Source organism: Rhinatrema bivittatum, chromosome 5 (assembly GCF_901001135.1).
Source record: "Rhinatrema bivittatum chromosome 5, aRhiBiv1.1, whole genome shotgun sequence".
NCBI classification, from domain to species: Eukaryota; Metazoa; Chordata; class Amphibia; order Gymnophiona; family Rhinatrematidae; genus Rhinatrema; species Rhinatrema bivittatum.
The window spans coordinates 19,722,437-19,743,811 of NC_042619.1; the positions used below are offsets into that span (position 1 = coordinate 19,722,437).

Sequence of the window (21,375 nt, forward strand, 5' to 3'; positions counted from 1 at the left end):
TTGGATCCTTCCAAGGTGGAAGTGGCCTTGGACCTTTTTTCAAATCCACGCTACCTCTGTTTCTTTCAGGGGGGTGGGTGGGAAGGGTTGGTTTTAGTTGGTTGTAGTGTGTTTAGGTTAGAGATTTTATGGTTGGGCTCTGCACCTAGAGGACACAGTTAGCTGGATGTCATCTTCTACTTTCTGACTTCATTTGCCCAATGGGACCATGGTAGATGTTGAAAAGGGTGAGAGATAGGAAGGATCCTTGTGGCACACCACACGGGAAGGGATGGGAAAGAGGGATGCCTGCTCAAGAGATACTGTTTCGAGTGCTGTTTCGGAGGAAGGATTTAAACCGTGCTAGGGCTGGGCCTGTGAGTCCTGGTTCCGTTAGGCGGGAGTTTGTGGTATCAAACGCCTCTGAGAGGTATCAGAAGTGCCAGGAGGGCAGAGCGTCCGTGGTCTAGGACTGCCAGCTCGCCTCAGGTCAAACGAATAGGCCGATGTTTGCGCCCACACACGCATTCACAGCTCAGAGTTTTCCACTGATTTCCCCAAGAAAATCAGAACTTCAGGACCCTGCACGCAATGGGGCAAAAGCCAGGACTGGATCGGCCTGGCTGACTGACTTGCCTTGAGATGTTAGTAAAGCATCGAGGGCGATTTCAAACAGCCCCTGAGGCTACAGACTCTGGAAGTCAATCCCAGACAATCTTAGAAACACCTCCAGTAAGAAAGAATTCAAAAAGAACTTGAAAACCTATCTTCCTTGACGAGCTCATTAGGCCGCAGACCTGCTTTAATGTCCTTATTCCAAGCCTTTTTACACCCAGCTGGAATTAATTTTCTCTCCGATTTTAATTATGTTGCCTGTTCTTATGTTTTCATTTTAACTCAGTTTCTAATTTATTTTTTCTTACCGTTGTCTGTATTTACTATTTTAATTTGTTTTTAATACCATCGTGTAAACCATTTTGACTACCTTCTAGTAAAAAACGGTATATAAAAATTGTTTAAATAAATAAATAAAAACACGTGCCTTTAGCATATGTCCTTTATGCAAAATGTATGTATTTATTTGATTTTTATTCTCCTTTTCGGCACTTCAAAGTGGATTACATTCAGGTATTGTGTTTCTCTATCCCCAGAGGGCTTATAATCTTAAGAGGAAAGGCTGAAGAGGTTAGGGCTGTTCAGCTTGGAGAAGAGACGGCTGAGGAGGGATATGATAGAGGCCTTTAAGATCATGAGAGGTCTTGAACGAGTAGATGTGAATCGGTTATTTACACTTTTGAATAATAGAAGGACTAGGGGGCACACCATGAATTTAGCAAGTAGCACATTTAAGACTAATCGGAGAAAATTCTTTTTCACTCAACGCACAATAAAGCTCTGGAATTTGTTGCCAGAGGATGTGGTTAGTGCAGTTAGTGTAGCTGGGTTCAAAAAAGGTTTGGATACGTTCTTGGAGAAGTCCATTAATGGCTATTAATCAAGTTTACTTAGGGAATAGCCACTGCTATTAATTGCATCAGGAGCATGGGTTCTTCTTAGTGTTTGGGTACTTGCCAGGTTCTTGTGGCCTGGTTTTGGCCTCTGTTGGAAACAGGATGCTGGGCTTGATGGGCCCTTGCTCTGACCCAGCATGGCAATTTCTTATGTTCTTATGTTCTTAGGGAAATACATCAAGCAACGTTAGAGCATTAATATGCAATAATGAGGTAATATCATGCGATGCTTATTGTGACGTGCATTGGTATTAAAATGTGCAAATGAGGATGCAAATTATGCAAATGAGGGACTCCTGCAGCAATGCGCGACATGATAAAGGTGAATTTAACACAGAAAATAACATCTTTTTCATTTGTGGTATGGAGGGAAAAAAATGTCATCGCGCAACGGAGTTTTATTGCAGGATGGTATTTAATTATGCAACATTGTGTAGGAGATTACCCTAACCACGCCCAGATTTTTATTGCAGGACTTTAATGCGCGATATTTCTATTATTTTTACCGCAGCTGAATGCATCTAAGGGTAAGTTTGTACCTTCCCACATTATCTCTCTCTAAGCGCATCTGCTTACTTTGCATTTGCTATTTGTACTGGTGGCAGAGGGGAACAAAAATAGCGCACGTGCCTTTGGAAACAGAACGCGCGTGCGCTGTTTTCCTCCCCGAGCTAGCCACACCCACAGAAATGCCCTTTTAAAATCCGGGTTACAAGCCCACCTGCAAATCCTTCTAGCCTCCTTTGAGGAAGGCAGTTTCAGTCAGGCATTTCCCCAGCTAAAGGCTTTTCAAATTGCCCTCTTAAACCCTGAGTGAGCATTGCCTGTTGTGGGATTTCACTGCATGACTTTCTTTTGGTTACTGAGGAGTTTTTTTTCCCCCATTGTTCATCCGGACTCGCGGTGACTGAAAGCGGAGGCAGCCAGGACGATGCCGTGCCTCTTGCATGCACAAGACGCACCACCTGTAGCAGGGGGGATAGAGGCGGTTAGAAAGCACAAAATTGAAGTGGATTTGAAAGGCATTTGTTTTGTAACATCTCGGAAGCCTCATGTTCCCATATGCACAGAACTGGAAAAGCACTCTTGGAAATGAAACACGATACGAACAGGAAATCAAATCTGCAGTGCGCCCTAAAACCGATCAAGACTCTGTGAATAGCTCTGGTTGTATCCGCAATGAGTATTCAAGGGATGTGGTTTGCGGACAGTTTCAGGCCGATACAGTACGGTGCACTCGGCCGAGCGCATCGATTAGCATGCGATTGGCTGCATGTTTTTGACGCGCGTCTATTACCCCTTATATTGTAAGGGGTTTAGCGTGTCGAAAACGCACAGCCAACCCACTCCGAAAACTAATAGCGCTCATCATGTGAGGATATCAGTTAGTCCCCGGGATACTGAAAGTTAAAATGTGCGGCCAAGCAACCCGGAAAAGTGTGCAGAAAATACTGCTTTTCTGTGCACCTTCCAACTTAATATCCTAGCGATATTAAGTCAGAGGAACCAAAAATTAAAAATAGAAAAAAAAAAAAATCTGCTCGCCAATCAGCAGTTTAGAAAAACAGATGCTGAATTATACCGGCGTCCGTTTTCCTAACCCGTGGCTGTCAGCAGGTACGGAAACCAACGCCGGTAAAATAGAGCGTCAGTTGTCGGACCCGCTGACAGCCACCTCTGCGCTAATAAGGAGGCGCTAGGGTAGCGCCTCCTTATTAGCGCGACCCCTCATTTAAATAAAGAATTGCGCGCCCAGGAGAGGAGTCCTGGCACGCGTCGGGAGAGCGGGCGCTCAACACGGAGCGCCCGCTCTCCCGCGATTCTTACTGTATCGGCCCGTTTGGGTCTGGGAACCAGGTTAATTTGCATATTTTGGTTATCCTGACAATGAGAGCTGCTTGGGGCCCCCGCATGGCTGGGATTTGGGAAACGTTACGATAGGTGGTGAAGTTTATGGGGGTTAGGGCTTTACACATCTCTGCCACTGCACCCCTAGTGTTTGCCAACTTCTTCATAATCTCCTAGGCCGATGCAATTAGTCGAGCGGTAAAACGGGCGCACGTCCTCCCCTCCTGGGTGCCCGATGCTGTATTTAACTGCCAAATGGGCCACTCACTGTCACATGTCAGCGAAAGGACCAATCCCTTTTCAGAAGACTGTCCTGAAAGCGGATTGGTCCTTCCACTGACAAGAGTCAGTGAAAAAGACCAATTGGGAACAGCCCTGTTGGACGAGGGTCCAGCGGAAGGGGAATTTGGGGTCTGGTGAGCGCTGTTTTAAGATGTGGATCTCAGAATGGACCCGGGTCCAACCCGGACCAATTGGATCACTGAGCCAGACCTTTGGGGGGGGGGGGGGGGGGGGAGCTTTGGTCAGGCTAGCTGTGTGAAATTTAACGCCTGCCTCTGAGCAGGCGTTAAATTTCTCACGGTAATAGGAGATGCACTAGGCAGTCTCTTGCTTAGCGTTCCTCCTTGCATTGCAGGGTAATAGCTAATTAAGCTATTCCTGCAATGTGCATGCACCATGTGCTAAGCCTGCCATGGGTTTTTTAGTGCCTTTTTTTTTTGTCGCTAAAGCCCTTTATACATAGCAGGGTTACATTAGCGCCCCAAAAAAACTGTGCTAAAACGTGAGTAAATCCCACTCACGTACGTGGTATACGTGGTATAGCGCCACGTGGTATACGTGGTATAGCGCCACGTGGTATACCTGGTATAGCGCCACGTGGTATACCTGGTATAGCGCCACGTATTGCATCAGCCCCTCAACAGGGTGCTGGAACAGAAATTAGCAGTTCAATATTCACATATGCACACTTTGCCAGGAGAAATCCGTGCATCCTCCTCTGTTGTTCAAAGCACGTTCACTTCATCCGTTCCACAGAGAAGCGCTCAGGGCTCCAGCAGGACCAAGTTTCTGGAGCAAGACTTCAAGCTAGTCCTAGGGTTTTTTTTTAACCTTCTCTCCCAGTGCATTGTGGTATTTGCAGTCCTGCTTCTTCCATTCCACGTCGGCACTTCGGGTATCAGAATGCATCGGGAGCGCGGGGTGGGGGGAGAGGGAATTATAAAAAACTAAAAAATACATACAAATCAGAAGTGGGCTAAGGGGGTCTGCCTTCAGAGATTGGGCTCCATCCATCTGAGCCTGGCAGACGACTGTGGTGAAGCAGCTCGCCAGGCTAGGACTGCAGGCACAGGCTCGAGGTAGGGAAGGGGGTTTGCACGTGGGCAGGGACACCACACACGTTTCCGAGGTGATTTTATGCCGCTGTAATCGCCTCAGCGGATGTGGGTTAGCGGCGCTGGTCTGTGGCCGACAAGGAAGCACCTTTCTTAGTTTCCGGTTGCTTGCTCTGAATGCCTAACCACTGCCCAAATCATCAAGAAATCTATAAACGTGGATTCCTTACTAACAGCTGGTGTGACATGTGGGTCCGTGTTAAAGCAGCCTCACCGTGCAACATCCACTGTCCAAAACATCAACTTGGCTGCTCCTTTTTTTTTTTTGGTCCAAGTTTCTGTGTTTTTTTATGCTGGCTTGGAATAAAAGGTGTGCGCTTGTAACTCTGGCCATGTGCTCACAGCCGTTTTTTTTTCTCTCTCCAATTTTCGCTCTGCGTCTCCTCGCCAGCTGCGTGTCCTGCTTGCTTGGGGCTCTGACAGCCGCCCCCTCGTTCTCCCCTATCCCCCCAGATTTCTATACATTCAGAAAAAGCAGGCACGGAACACGAGGAGGCGACCCGGATACGCTTCCGATATGTATTGCTGCCTGCCTAAAAATCACAGGGAAGCTCTGAAATGAGTTTGCTTTTCTAAGCTGACACCCCCAAAACCTGTCTTCACGCCATTGTGCTGGAAAACTCGAGATCGGGGAGCGCGGTCCTGCTCCTTGAAAGCTGCCACCCGGTCCGGTTTTTCCGGGTAGCTGTGTAAGGCGAATTAACTTGGCTCTCAGCCCCATAATACGCAGATTTGCCTGCTGGTTATTCAGCGTGGATATGCCGAAAGCCTGACCGCCGCCCTAAAGCAAGCAGTGTTTGTGTAATGAAACCGCTATCTGATGGGAGGAGCAATCAGATAGGAGTTAGCAATCAGTTGTTATTTAGGAGAGTTGTGGGTGGATCCTTGGACCAGTGGCAGATGACCACGCCCCCGGGGAAGACCCCGAGAGGGACCACCGGTCAGGCTCAGAGTATGGAGACAGACACACACTAGTTCTTTTATTAGACAGTATACTGAACCACCAGAGGGGGCAGTAGTGAGCTGGAATGCCCAGCTGGGCTGTAGTCCCTCAGGTACTGGAACAGCGATCCCTGGAGGCTGAGCTGAAGAGAGACTGAGAAATAGTGAGTAGGCAGGGTATGCAGAGTTCATGTACTGAACCAGATGGTAACACTCACACAATCTCTCATAGAAGCCCAGGAGCTGGAATGTACAGGCCCTCGAGGAGCGAGTACCTGGTTCCAGGGAAAGCTCTGAGAGTGCGATGGTAACTCACAGATGTAGTAGGCAGCGATGACTTCCAGGCAGAAGTGAATTCGAAGAAGTCCGGGAACGAGGGCCCTCGAGGAGCGAGTACCGGTTCCAGACTGCAGCCTACAAAGTAAGAGAGAACGAGGCCCCCCAGGAGCGGGTACCCCTGGTTAGTCCGAGGAGGCAGAGTAGCGTAGAAAGAACAAATCCATATCCTTGCTAACTCGATGTGTTAGCAAATTCTAAGACCTTAAATATCCATCGCGGGTGATGTCATCTTCGGGGGACCACCCCCGAGGTTCGCGCCATCGCCGGTACTTCAGTCGGGGCTGCACCGCGCGCGCGCCCCTAGGCCTCCAGGAAACATGGCGGTTAGCAGCGTGGAGCCAGTCCGGGGACGCCGGAAGACCTCGGCAGAGAAATGCCGCGGCAGCCAATCTTCCCTTAGAGGAAGAGGGAGGCGCCAAAGAGGTGAGGAGGGCAGAGAGAGGGCATCGGGAACCGACGGACACAACAGTACACGCCTTCAAAGGGCGACTTCCTCTTCAGGTACCAGGCTTAGGTTTTAAAGGATGCGCGAGGTGGAACTGATGAAGCATCTCTTTGTCCAGGATATTGGTCTGAGGCTCCCAAGAGTTTTCTTCAGGGCCAAAACCTTCCCACTTTAGAAGGTATTCAAAAGTCTTGCCTCTTTTACGAACGTCCAGAATCTCTTCAACTTTGTATTCTAAGTCGTCTTCTGCATTGATGACAGGTGAATCGAGAGTCTTGGAAGAAAATTCACTGAGTCTGTTGTTGTAGATATCAGCAGCGATGGATGAGCTGCTGGGGACGCCACTGAGATCTTCAGTGGAAGTGGTGAAGTTGGGGAACGTCCAAAGCCCACTTCAAGTTGTAACACAATAGTGGATCTTCTAATTTGATGACGGGACTCCTCAGGTCTTCCACTAGATGTCTGAGAATGAAGTTGCCTCCTGCCCGAGTCCACCAGGGTAGGAGTCTGAACCATGATCGGTCCGTAGGTCAAAGAGACTGGGAGAGAGAGCGGAGGAGATGTCGCGGTATGGCCGGGGGAGTGCATAGAAAAGCAGTAAAAACTGCTTTTCTGTGCACCCTCCAACTCATGATTTTAAAAAAAAGTTAAAAATTAAAAAAAAAAATTTTTAAATGGGCCCGCGGCTGGCGAGTTGAAAACCGGATGCTCAATTTTGCCGGCGTCCGGTTTCCGAACCCGTGACTGTCAGTAGGTTTGAGAACCGACGCCGGCAAAATTGAGCGTTGGCTGTCAAACTTGCTGACATCCGCCGCTTCCGTCGAAAAAGAGGCGCTAGGGATGCGCTAGTGTCCCTAGCGCCTCTTTTTACTGCGGGCCCTAATTTAAATAAATTTATTTATTGACATTCAATCTCAATCGAGATATCACACTGGTTTACATTCAGGTACTGTAGGTATTTTTCTATCCCCAGAGGGCTTACAATCTAAGTTTTTGTACCTGAGGCAATGGAGGGTAAAGTGACTTGCCCAAGGTCACAAGGAGTGACAACTGGACTTGAACGCAGGTCTCCTGGGTCATAGTCCACTGCTCTAACCACTAGGCTATTCCTCCTCCCTAATTGTTACTAAATCGCACGCACAGGAGAGAGTAAACTCGCCCGCTCTCCTGCATGGTTTACTGTATCAGCCCGTAAGTCAGCTTGATTAATAGCAGTTAATGGACTTCTCCTCCAAGAACTTATCCAAACCTTTTTTAAACCCAGTTACTCTAACTGCACTAACCACATCCTCTGGCAACAAATTCCAGAGCTTTATTGTGCGTTGAGTGAAAGAATTTTCTCCGATTAGTCTTAAATGTGCTACTTGCTAACTTCATGGAGTGCCCCCTAGTCCTTCTATTATCCGAAAGAGTAAATAACCGAGTCACATCTACCCGTTCTAGACCTCTCATGATTTTAAACACCTCTATCATATCCCCCCTCAGCCGTCTCTTCTCCAAGCTGAACAGCCCTAACCTCTTTAGGTTCCTTAACAGCGTTAGTGGCATCAACCACAAAGCCCACTTCCTCTAAGGATTCCTTTTCAGAATGATGTCACCTCCTTTCTTTTCTTCCCCTTTAACAATAGCCCTTCCTAGTTCATCCTTTTCAAAAGAGAGACCATTCAGTAATCGCTAATCCTCTTACATCTTCTTCCCTGGTCACGGGAAGGAATCCCACATCCTTGAACTCCATGATTCCTCCCGGGTCCCGTAGCCATGGGCCTGCTGGGCACTAGCCAGCGGCTCCAAGAAAGACAGTCCCACCCCGGCTTCCCTCCAGTTTAGGGAAGACAGGTTCCTGCCCTAATAGCCCATACACCCTCCCCCTAGAGGATCTGCCTCACATCCCCATTTAAAGAGATAGATGATCCCCCTCATAAGCTTCGGCCATAACGACACATCATTCGGCGCCAAACGTAAAGGCCAAGTGCATTCCCCCCCAGAACTTCCCCAAGGGCCCATTTCTTTTGACCAGGCCCTGTTTTTGGGTCCCCGTCACATACGGAACAAGCACCGTCATTTGAAAAGACATCCCACACGCCTGCACTCTTAGATGTGAACGGGCCAGACAATATTTCATGCCGGGCTCCCACGGGAAACCACGCCAGCCCTTCTGGTCTGGATAACCCTCGAAGGAAAGATTTAACGGTTGTGTTGAGGCAGCTCAGTTTACAGTGCTCACTTCGCGTGATGATGACTGCCACATGGGCAGTAGGGAAGCTAAGCCAGGATGCTCTCATTATCTTGGCTCTCGCCCCTACCATGAGCAGACTGATGAATCGCAGCCAGGACTTGGATAGGCTCGAGCCTTTCTCAGCTTATTGCTTGCAGCAGTTGAGGAGCAAGATGGGAATGTAACTGAGCCAGCGCTTGCGCTCACCAAGCAATGGGACCAGCTGTGAGTTAACAACATTTTAAGCTGGATGCAGCAGAGAGTAACGGTCATGGCGCATGACATGCTTCTGCTTTCTGTAGGACCCTGTGCGCCTCTTGTAACTTAGCCTTATGGGCCAGAGAGACGGACAGACCGAGGTAAAAAGACGCAAGTAAAATATGGACGTTGAACTTCCGTGCACGTTTAGTTTACTCACTAAAAAAAAAAATAAAATAAAGTTAACTCCTGAGGCAGTAAGCTAATGGCGTGCTAATGCATTGAGAGGTTTTTTTAAAAAGTGCGCTATTCCGAAAATGTGCACACAAAAATATGTTTAGCTTGCATAAACGAGGATTTCTGACCAGAAAACATTTGATGCACACAAATGGTGTTTCCAGGGCAGGACATACGATTTAGCACGCAAACCTTTTAATGCGGTTTGTGCACGAAGCATGCTCGGCCTACGCACCTCTCTGCACTGGGGAAGAAGAGCTCATGCCTTGATCTGCATGGAGGCGCGCTAAGATATGCGCACAAGTAAAGCCCCGCGCGCAGAAACACGCATGCAGGCGGACGTTGGCTTGTGCGTAAGGCCGAGCGCGCATTATTACACCCGGGACGGAATGTGCCAAGCCGCCGTGGGTCGGTTTGCAGTCGCCTGCCGGAAAAAGCAGGACCTCTGTTGGCGCTGTGCCTGTAAGTGCTACGTTTTAAGAACAGGCCAAAAATCCTTCCCTGCTTTTTGCATAATTTCTTTTGGTTGCATGAATTTCTTTTAACGTAGTATATTTTCTTCCCAGAAGTTGCAGGCCATTGATTCCTGGGGTAAAAGATGCACTCTTTCAGTGCTGTACAAGCAAACGCACTTGCAGACTTTTTCTATTTGTTTGCTTTTTTTTTGGTCCTCTTCTTGGCTGAAACCGAAATCTGGTCTTGGAAGGTTTTCTCCTAATATTTTGCTTATAAAGACAATTCTAGGGATCAGAGTGCGAAAGTGGTTTCCAGGAAGTTTATTCATTCCAGCTAATCCACTTTTTTTTTTCTGCTTATTTTGAAGGCCAGGGAGAGGTTGCTGATGGCCGTTTGCTCTCTTTGCGGTTTTCAGGTTTTATGAAAAGGTACACGCTGTGCACCAAGAGGCTGGGAGCACCGTGACGAATCCTGTACTGGCGTTCACCCTGATAAAGAGGCTGCAGTCTGGATGGATGAACATAGCAAACAGCTTGGAGACCAGCGAGAACATCCAGGGTGAAGTGTGATCAACAAGGTTTACTCCGGGGGGGGGGGGGGGGGGTCTGGTGAAAGCCTTTCTCATTTCCTCGTTGGGGAATCCGCTCTGATCATGGCTGCCGCGAAGCGTAGGCTTTCTAGAATTACCAAGCTGTCGAGTGCCGGCATCAGAGAGTTGTCGTTCATTGTCAGGATTTTCAGTAGAACTGAGCCTAAGGGGCATCCTGGGCACCTCTGCCAGAGGACTAGTGTCACGTTTTTTTTTTATCAGAACAAAATATCCAGCCCTCTCCACGGCAACAAGCTCAGGCTGCTGAGGCGGCGAGATGCGTTTCCCCTTAGGAGTTACTTCCATTGGTGTTTTTGGCCTGCCCAAGGATTGTGAGTGCTGCCCCAGCAGCAGGAGGAATTAAACCCGAATGCTACCCTTCATCTGACCTTTAATTGTATCAGTAAACACGCAGAGGCCCATATTCAGATTCATCAAATTCATTATTATCGCATGGATAACGCCCGCGATAAGAAGTTTAGGAAATTTTAGAATTACTGCTGGTATAGTAAACTTAACATGCCCTGCGATAATTCCTATTTTTGCAGGGGGGGGATGGAGGTTAGGGAGAGAGAAAGAGAGACACAGACTATGTACAAGGCTCACATAGTAGTGAAGTATTTATATAGCTATAGGTGGGCCATCTAATAGGTCGAGGTGAGGTGTTGATGGTTTAGGGGTTAGGGGCCAGTTTCTCATGTACAGTGAGACCTACGAACAGCACAGTACCCCTTGGTGAAGATTTGACTTCATTTGGAGTGAGGAAAGTCTCTCAAAGATGGCCATTTCTACCATGTTCTCTCACCCTAGCTTGATGGACTCTATAACAGGGTACAATGAAGCTAGGGTGAGAGAACATAGTACAAAATTTCATCTTTGTGAGACTTTTCTCACTCCAAATGAAGTCAAATCTTCACCAAGGTGTACTATCGCACAGCCTAACACCAGGAAAAAAAGGTGTAGTTATTTCTGGTGTTAAAACTGTGCGATAGCATGCATTATGCTATCGCACAGTACGACATTGCCCCTCATTTTCCTAAATCCCACCCAAACTCCTCCCAAAAATGTATCCCACGCGCCAGCGATATTGCGTTAACTCATTATTGTGTATGTTAATGCCAAAACGCATTTGATGAATGACCCGGTAAGTCTGGCACTTAGTCGGAGAAATGCCAGAATTTGAAAGTCCTGCTGTTCTGACCACCCCTGACATAGCCGGATACATTTTTAGCTGGTTAAAATCTATCTGGCTGTGTCAGGGAAGTCTGGTGGCATTCCGGGGCAGAGCGTCCTCTCTGTGGCGTAAGATCTTATGATGTTACTCTTGAATGTAACCACTTTGAGCCTTACATTGCACTTGCAAAGTTTCTGTAAAAGTAAAATGTATAGACAGCTTAGAAAGTTGTAATATGTATGGAAATGGAGATTGGGCGAGTGTCCTGAATGGTCTTAGGGCTCTTTTAACTTATGATTGATCAGTTGGCATAGTTGACCGCAAGCAAAAACACGCAGAGTTAAAGGTGACTTACATCCTCTTGGTGTCACCACCGTTTTAATTCAGTCAAGACCTGGAATAATGGCAGACAGCACCGAAAACTGTGGTTCCAAAACTGGCCTGGACTTTTATTTAAAAGAAAAGTTATTTACAAGGACTGAAGAAAACTTAAATATCAAACAAATGACTTCACTACTCGCTACATCAACACATATGTCAAAAAGAAACAGGGTATAGACATGTTCCAAAATGTTTTATTAATCAAAAATATACAAACACACTTTCAGAACACAAATAGAAAATGACATGCAAAACAAACATACATCAGCCACCCATCCTAAAGGGTTCACTCTCAATCACGCATGCGAAAGCATTCACAGCGCAGCCATTCATCCATACACAGTATGAAACATCGTATCCCAACATGCTTCGCTTCCCAGAGCTTCTTCGGGGGAATTCCTTTCATTTACAAATCTAAGGTGAATCCCAAAACACATATATCTCTGTGACAAGTGGAGGCTGCAATAGGGGCGCGTCTGCCTTCCCACTGAGTCATGTCACATCGCACAAAGGATCCAGCAGTGACACAGTTCATACATCCCACGTGTCCTGTTGCTTCCCGATTAATCAGAAGGTTCAGTTAACTGCAAGAATTCACGGGTGACTTTCTGAAAAAATGATGGCGTCTTAGAACAGCAAATGTTCGTTTGGTTTGAAGTTGCCGGAGAATTTGATTATGCGTTTGTTTTTGTAATTCTCTGTGAAGAACGTGATGAGGAACTTTGTGTATTGGAGGGAGACGGTGTTCATCGATTCTGGAATCGTGGCGTTAACTGGACCTTCTGATTAATTAGGAAGAAACGGGATATATGTGATGCATGAGCTGGGGAATAGCCAGCATGAGTAGCATGGGATCTGTCTAATGTTTGGGTACTTGTCAGGTACTTGTAGCCTGGATTGGCCACTGTTGGAAACAGGATACTGGGCTTGATGGACCCTTGGTCAGAACCAGTATGGCATATCTTTCCTTATGTACTTGTAGTAGAGGGACCAAAATCACTCAGATTTTGCTTCATGGTTCTGCATCGTTATGGTTTACAACAGGGGTCGGGAACCTTTTTGGCTGAGAGAGCCATGAACGCCACATATTTTAAAATGTAATTCTGTGAGAGCCATAGTAACTACAACCCACCACCCTCCTGACCCCCCCCCAAGACCTACCAAATTAATTTACTACAACCCCCTACTCTCCTGATGCCCCCCAAGACCTGCCAAATTAATTTACTACAACCCCCTACTCTCCTGATCCCCCCAAGACCTGCCAAAAGTCCCTGGTGGTCCAGCGGGGGTCCAGGGCTCACAGACAAATCTTTAATAAAAAAGTAAAAATCTAACAAAACCCCCCCACCCTCCTGATGCCCCCCAAGACCCTCCAAAATTAATTTACTACAAACCCCCACCCTCCTGACCCCCCCTAAGACCTCCAAAATTAATTTACTACAGCCCCCCCCCCACCCTCCTGACCCCCCCAAGACCTGCCAAATGTCCCTGGTGGTCCAGCGGGGGTCCAGGAGCGGTCCGGGAGCGATCTCCTGGACTTGGGCTGTCGGCTGCCAGTAGTCAAAATGGCGCCGACGGCCCTTTGCCCTCACTATGTCACAGGGGCTACCGCCGCCATTGGTCGACCCCAGTGACATAGTGAGGGCAAAGGGCCGTCGGCGCCATTTTGACTACTGGCAGCCGACAGCCCAAGTCCAGGAGATCGCTCCCGGACCGCTCCTGGACCCCCAGGGACTTTTGGCAGGTCTTGGGGGGTCAGGAGGGTGGGGGGTTTTGTTAGATTTTTACTTTTTTATTAAAGATTTGTCTGCGAGCCAGATGCAGCCATCAAAAGAGCCACAGGTTCCTGAGCCCTGGTTTACAAGTACCATTATGCCATAAATACATATACTACTGTTTTCAGTCTATTTATCTCTCATCATGTGCATTGTTTTGTGAGGCTGGAACAAATTAGCCTGTTGTAATAATGTTTGGTGCACTGTCAGGGGGCATTTATAAGGGCAATATGAAATCCTTGACATACTTAAAACACAGCCTGTCTCTGACTGTGGGGCTGAAAGGAACTGCATAAGAAACGGGGCATGTGCAGTTTGTGGTCTCGCCCTGTTTCCAGCAGTCATGAGTTAGGGATGTCCTGAAAACGAAGTGACATCCCAGACTGTTGCGTTCCGTGTTTAGACCTTCTGCTGGAGATCTATGCCCAATCTTTTTTTCTCCTTCATATTGATGGGTACTGATTCCCACTTTGACCCTACAGTATTTCAGAATGGCTACAAGACAATTGAGGAGGATCTGCCCAAGGCTGAGGACCTAGAAGGAGCTGCCCAGGCCCTGATGAGGCTGCAGGATGTGTATTCACTGAGTGTGAAGGGCCTGGTGAATGGATTGTTCCAAAGAACGATGCAGGCAGATATCACTGAAATTTACAGACCAGCCTGGCTCATCCCCTTGTCCGCTGATGACTGTTTCCACATTGGTAAGGTAAGGCTAATTCTATACTACAAGGGTATTATAGAGAGCTAGAGTGGGATCTGTCAGCTTTCTTATCTAAATTGTTCTTACAAGGACCATAATATCTTGATAGCTGTAGGTTACATGGACAAAACCTACTTATGGCCTGAGCTCACTAAGGTCAAGTAGTCTTCTTGACACTGAGAAGTTATCAATCTGTAAGCCAGTTTCTAAAATAAGCTTATGATGGTTCAACCAGTTTATCTTTCATATTTTAGGCTGGAATTGGACCATGCCATAATGTGGAATTGGGGCTTGCAGTTCAGTTTTGTTTAGTGTATATAATGAATGAAACAGCTCAGGCCACTGATCAGGCATTAAGGTGATGACATCCAGATTCTGACAATGGTACAATAGACAGCCCCCCGTTCCAAAGCTGCTATAGCCCAGTGCTAGGCTAAAATATTCAACTGATTGAAGAGAAATTTGCAAGATCTCAATGGAGTCTTTATAGAGATGATATAGTACATGAGTTTTTCAGACAGCAAAGATCCCTTCTTCAGATGTCATAAGTTCAGTAGGGAATAAAGGTCAATTATGATCAACAGCAAAGTCTAGATCCTTAGCTTGGTGGGGTCTAAAGCATCCTCCTTTGTCTCTGTGTAATATGGAGTTGGTGCTCTTTCCTGTCAGCTGTGATCTGTAAAACAGTAGCTCATGCCTTCATCTCCTCCAGGCTTCATTATTGGAGCATTCTTCGGGGCCTTCTTAAGGATGGATTTGCAGACTTCAGCCCTGGCAGGTAGGCTTCTCACTTAGACCTTGAATGAGCCTGGGGTCGCTTGCCCTCTTAGAACTGGGTTGGTGACCTTCCAATCGGCAAATGCGTTTCGAGGGTTTTTTCTTTCTATATAGAAACAGAGAAATGTGAAAGCTATTCTTGCACACAGGCATTGCATTAGCAGTCACGCCCATCAGAAAATTAATCTCTCTGCTAAGCCTCTGTAAAAATAGGCTTTACATTGCAGAGTGACTGAGAGATGAATCAGATGACCCTCTTTTTTCCCCTTAAATCATTTGAAGCAAGGAGATTTTTGGCTAGAATATGCCTGCCTTTTAATTTTTTACAGTCTTCTTGGTGATGTGTTTTCCCATTATTATCCTGGCTCTGAGGGGATGGGAGATGGTGGCAGGAGGAATCACGCTAGCATATGTGGACAAGACGATCCCGAAACGCAAAGATTACAGTCTGAGTGTGTGCGTATACGTGTGTACGCGATTTTACAAGCATTCCTTCCATATGGTACATACCATTTGTACAGCATACTCTAGACTTGAATGTAATAAAACATTCAAAATGTAAGGTCGTTCCAAGTAAACTGCTCCGTGTCTGGACTCTTGGCAGGGAAGGAGACGGCCCTCCTGCTTTTAGAACACTTTTTTTTGACAGAAAACTCTCTCCACGTTGTCCCGTTTGACATTCCAGGCCCGCATATTAATTGTTTGTTTGAACATCTGTTGATTTTTCATAAGTCTAGAGTCCTACAGAAAACTAGAATCTTTGTAGGTTGTGAGACTTTTTACAGAGCCAACAAGAAAAATGATCCACACGGAGCTTTCAAGACTGCTCGGCCTCAAAGCTTCTGGAGAATGCAAAAGCTCGTGCACTTTCCTGTTGGTTCTTCAGAAGGTCTCACAAACGTGCAAACTTTGCTTACCTTTTTATTGCTGTTTTTTCAGAGTTAAGAGAAGAATAGGATGGACATTCAAAGAAAGACAACCTAGCCAAGGGTTCTCATCAGAGAGGCTACTGGGTAGCAATAGCAGAAACTGGATTAGCCCAAAGCAGAACCTAAGTTAATAAAAAAACAATAGGAATAAAATCTGGAAAACTAAAAGGTAAATTTTAAAAGAGCCGCGCGAGTGCCCATAAACGTGTGTATCTCGCTGCGCACAAAAATACGCGCTATTTTAAAAATTCTAAAAAGAGTTGATTTGCACACTGCGTTGTACAAATCAACGCCTTTTCATCACTTATAAGGTCAAAGATTCTTTACTGATGTCAGTTTTACAATGGATACCTCTGAATGTGTCTGTAACACCATCCCCCCAACCTCAACCCACCTCCTGAAAACTCACCCCAAATGAAAGTGTCCCCTTACAATGGTCCATATAATAGAGCATCAGACTGAGCCCTATGAAGAGGCTCTCTCCCCCTCCCCGATGTTCACCAGACTCCCATGCCTATCAGGAAGCTGTATCAAAGTGCTACATGTCACATGCTAGCCAAGGAAAATTTAGAGTTATGGGCATCCATTCTGGAACACCTCAATGTACAGGCACCCTTCCTGGCTATCTAAAATTCCCATAGCTCCCACTCAGGCCACTTAAGCACATAAGTGGCCTTTTTTGCGTGTGCAAGGCTTTTAAAATCTACCTTTAAATGCATTACATTTGTCTGCTTGAGAATCCCTGTGTGACTCGACTTTATACCCATCCAATGCCAACTAGAAATTTTATTCCTAGCTTGTTGGTTAATGAAACCGCAAAACCTGCACCTCTGCAATATCCCTTGGGAGCAGCCATGTTTAGAATTGCACCACCAAGATGTCAGTAAAAGGCCATCTGATTGGTCAATAATGGCTAAGATGTCACAGGTGAAATTTCATGCGCACAGCATAAACCAATCAGATGCCAGTGACTGTAACGTCATTGTTTATGCTGCTTCCCTGAGCAGCGTCAAGAATATCAATGAGAAGAGGGCTGCTGTGCCATGCAAGCCTCAGGGAATGCTGAGCAGCTGGGGAAAGTACTTATTACGTCCTGCGCGCTAAAAAAAAAAATATATATACACGCATGTCTTCTTATATCGGCCCCTTCGGTTGGGAAAGAAACCGTTGCAAAGTTCTTACACGTTTCCACACACACACACACACACGTTCCTGAAAAACTCTTACGGGGAAGTTTGGGGAGAAGAAAAAGCAGAGATGCCTGAAATCTCCACCCCCCCTGTATCGGAGAATGTAAAAAAAAATAAACAGTTAATCCTTTCTCCAAGCGTAAATGTTTTCTCCTCATGCCAAGAGACTTAACAAATCTTTGTAAGGTACTCGGGTAGTGATTTTCACGCATTAGATACAGGACAGAGCAGCGCACATTCATCCGTGATGAGCTCATGTCGGGTGCTGGAACGGTCTAGCGCCGAACTAACGGGGCATATAGCAGTCCTTCCAAAACAACTGTCGTACAGTTTGCAGTCACAGGTGTGTTCTTCCCTGTTCAATAGGTTATCATAGAGCTGGGATCACAGTCCGTCCTGTTAGAGGAAGTCCCGTGCTATGTCCAAGCACCCCATTCTCTCTGTCTGTAGGAGTGGGCCGGGATCGTGTGTGTGTGTGTACGGGGGGGGGGGGGGGGGGGTGTTATTTCAGGGTGAGTTACTGTTATGTTCTTCGCGGTCTCTCACAATAATCAAAGAGGCATCCACCATGAGCAAAGAACTTCTTGTATGGGCTGAGCTCCCAGCTTAGCTATGGGTTGTTTTTTTTTTATTCAGTTTAGTTGAGATTTTTGGCCTACTTTTGTAATTCTGGCAAGCCCTGCTTCTTTGTGGATGTTTTGCATACTACCAGCTGTGTACACAGTACTGTACAAGTTTATTTGCATGTTTACAAAGAGCAGGAGGAGGTGAAGTGACTTGCTCAGAGTTACAGTGTGAACGGAGGATAATTGTTTCCAGCCTTAACCACCATCTGGACCACACTGTCAGGCCTGGTTTATATTTCCTAGGCAGGGCTCCATGCAGTTGAAATTGATTGGCTGCTTGTCATCCGTCCTGGTCTTCTGCAGGTGGCCTATGAGAAGGAGGATTATTATCACTCAATACAGTGGCTAGAGGAAGCGGTCAGCCTCTTCCGAAGCTCCTATGGGAACTGGTTCACGGAGGAACGAGGAAGCCTGGAAGGTGCCTTGGACTATCTGGCCTTTTCGTATTTCAAAGTAAGTGCTGTTGTATTGGTTTGACTGACCACAGTATATGGAAACGGCAGCTTCATTGGCGAGACCAGAAGAGGGGGGCGATGACTGTGGCCTTCTGTAACTTGTCGCCTTCTGGAGAAAAGCCTGTGATTTGTGAACGGGCGCTGGCATGTCCTGGGTCCAGCGTGCCTTTTGTTCGGTGTAACTGCGATTTCTGGCACTGGCTGGAACTGACGGCATTCATGACAACTGTTATTTTTTTTGATGGCTTTGACATGTCTGAACCGCGTTGGCCGTTGTGGCATTTGCTTAGGGTCATGCACTGGTTAAAGAACAGGCGGGAGTGGGGGTTGGAAATTGAACCTTCTCCATGTTTCACAGCCCTTGTTCTTGAACTTCGAGCCAGAGCTGTAACCAAAATAGTGTTTCCCTAATTCTGATTAAATTGGTGGTGATGGAGGTGTCCTCTAGTAATGTATCTTCTGGCTAAAATTACTCTTCCTGCCTGGTCGGCTACTGCCCAGTGGAAACAGCATATGAAACCAAGGATGGGTTCTTTTTGGAGGTCATGACCTCGGATACTTATCCGACATCACTGGGCAGCGAGTCTCCTACTGTCCAATAGCATCAGACTCTATTGTCTGTGGGCAGTATTTGAAAGCACATCCATCGGAGGGCTTACCCGGCACACCGGACAGGCCCAAGCTGGGAGTCTCGGAGCCTTCACGCGCGCGGGCAGCCCCGAAGGGACGTTCGGGATCACGTAAAGGTCAGACCGAGTCACGGAGGCAGCTGCTCTGCATGCGCTTCCTTCCAGCAAAGAGCTCCAGTGTGCAGGAGATGGGAAGGTCCCGCATTTCAGTAGGGATAATATCCTGTTGGAAACCCTCTTGTCTGAGCCCAGATGAATGTTGCTGAAGGGAGCCGTGGGTATTTATTTCACTCGCTCTCTTGTTTCCAGTGAGGAGTGCTGCGCTGCTCTGCACTGACGCCCACTCCCCTTTTGGGTGCAGACGGAAAGCAGCTGCTATAATAAGGTGCTTTGGCTGAGGGGCCTTCTCCCACCAGTACATTACCGAGGTCCCCTGGGATATTTCTGATGATTTGCATATACCTTGGCCTTCGATAGGACCAGCTACGAGGACTACAGCACAGCACATAAATTGCACAGCAAGGAACATTTTACTCCTGTTTTCTCCTCAGCTGGTTCCAGTTCCCTTGCTCACTGAGGGCTAGAAATGAGGTTCAGCCCTTCAGTATCCATAGGTACAGAAACCTGTTTCCTGCCTTCTCCGTGGCACTAGCACATCACCTCTGCCCTAGGCCTCAGAGCCACTGCCAGACAACTTGGCACCTATGGCCAAGTGAAAACTTGCACCCGCACTCATTGCAGAACACATGACACCAGAGTGGGGAGACTGTTTGTGCAGCAATGCCAAAGGCTGGTGAAAGGGTATTAGGTACAAGAACTCCCTGTGAAAAGGCAACACTGATAATATGACACCAGGCCCTAAAGCACCAATACACCCCCTATTAGGAAAACAGAACAAGCCAAGCTACTGTAGATCCCTACACAGAAACGACACTCTCACCTCAGTCACGCATGCAGAATCCAGACAGACCTTCAAAAAACAGAAGAGACCAAAAAATATAGACAGACCTATGCAGGCAAAATTGAACAGGAAAATGCAAGAAGCCAAATTCTGCAAGCAATGCCACAATGGAAAAAAAAGAAACATTACCATTCCTCATAAAAAAATAACATCAAGAAATAGAAATTTCGTCAATGTAAAACCACACCAATAAAAGTAAAATTCAAAACAGCTAATGAACAGAATAACATCCAATAATTAAAAACTCATATAAACATTTTTGAAACACCAATAAAATAATTCAAAATAGACACATCAAATAACTCCCAATAGTTAAAACTAATAAGGATTTTTTTTTTTTTAAATCCCTGTTTTTCATACCTGGGAACTTTTGATTTTCAGATGCCCTGAGATTGTCAAGGATTAGCAGGCAGATTGGAAGGGGGGCTGTTGCGTACAAACTTTCTCCACACATAGATGTGTGCTCTCGGTCTCTCTCACACACACACACACACATACATGCACATGGATATGCTCACTCTCTCACACATACACACGCTCTCTGACACCCTGTCTCTCTCTCTCACACATGCTTTCTCTGTCTCTCATACACATAGGCTCTCTCACTTACACATACACACTCTCACTTTTTTCTAGCTTCTTGAAGCAGCAGTCGCAGTCTCCTTCTTCAGTCCCTGTAGCCAACAGGATGACTTCTTCTTGGGACCAACCCAGCTCCGGCCTAGTGCTTTTCCTGTAGCACACCCCGCTCCGCTTCTTGTCCTCCCCAGCCCCCACCAGAATTGCCGGCAAGGCGGTGGCATTTCTCCTCCTAAGGGCTCTTTGATGTTTTCAGTGGGGCCGCGGCATTCCTCCTCCACATCCTTAGGGCCCCGCCGGCGATTTCAACGAGGCCGCAGCGCTTCTCCTCCTCAGGCCTTACCAGTGATTTTGACGGCGCTCTTCTTCCTAGTCAAGTCGAGCTGACATTTCTGGTGAGGCCGCAGTGCTCCTCCTCCTTCTCAAGCCCCCCCCCCCCCACTGTCGATTCCAGAGGGGCCGCAGCACTCCTCCTTTTAAAGCCCCACTGGCGATTCTGGTGACGCTGCGGCATGTCTCCTCCTCAGGCCCCGCCAGTAATTTTGGCAGCGCTCTTCTTCCGACTCAAGCTGTGCCGACAGTTCTGGCAGGGCTCCATCAGTGCTGCTCCTCCTTTTAAGGCCCTGCCGGCGATTCTGGCAGGGCTGCACCATTCTGACATCGGCGGTAGGTGACATCACCAGAGGCACTAGCGGCGCGTATTGGCTGTAGGCGCACTACAGCTCTGCTACACCTGCAGCCCACTGACCCTTCCGGACGTGAGACCCAAGCCCCCGCTCTCCTGTGAAACATAAAATGAACACAAATAGGACTGGAAGCGAGGCAAACCTCAAACGAATTTCAGAAGACTGTGTTTGTGAGGAGCTAACTAAACTAAAATTAGATAAAGCAATGGGGGCAGACAGGATACATGTGAGGGTATTAAGAGGACTTCTCTGCTTCCTAACCATGCCAGTGCTTCAGAGTCGGAAGTAGTTCCAGAGGACACGGTTCCTCTTCCTTTTTGTTCTTCCATGATATTAAGTTGGAGGAACTAACAGAAA

At 47.1% G+C, this 21,375-nt stretch overlaps 1 protein-coding gene across 1 annotated transcript in view; it reads left to right on the top strand.

The window, feature by feature from the left end:
• P4HA3 (prolyl 4-hydroxylase subunit alpha 3) overlaps positions 1-21,375 on the top strand; it is a 69,091-nt gene that overhangs the window by 3,674 nt on the left and 44,042 nt on the right. Inside the window, exons 2-4 of the mRNA XM_029602102.1 lie at positions 9,983-10,125; positions 13,969-14,192; positions 18,012-18,161. Of these exons, the coding sequence (XP_029457962.1) occupies positions 9,983-10,125; positions 13,969-14,192; positions 18,012-18,161 (517 nt within the window). The remainder of the gene's footprint in view (positions 1-9,982; positions 10,126-13,968; positions 14,193-18,011; positions 18,162-21,375) is intronic.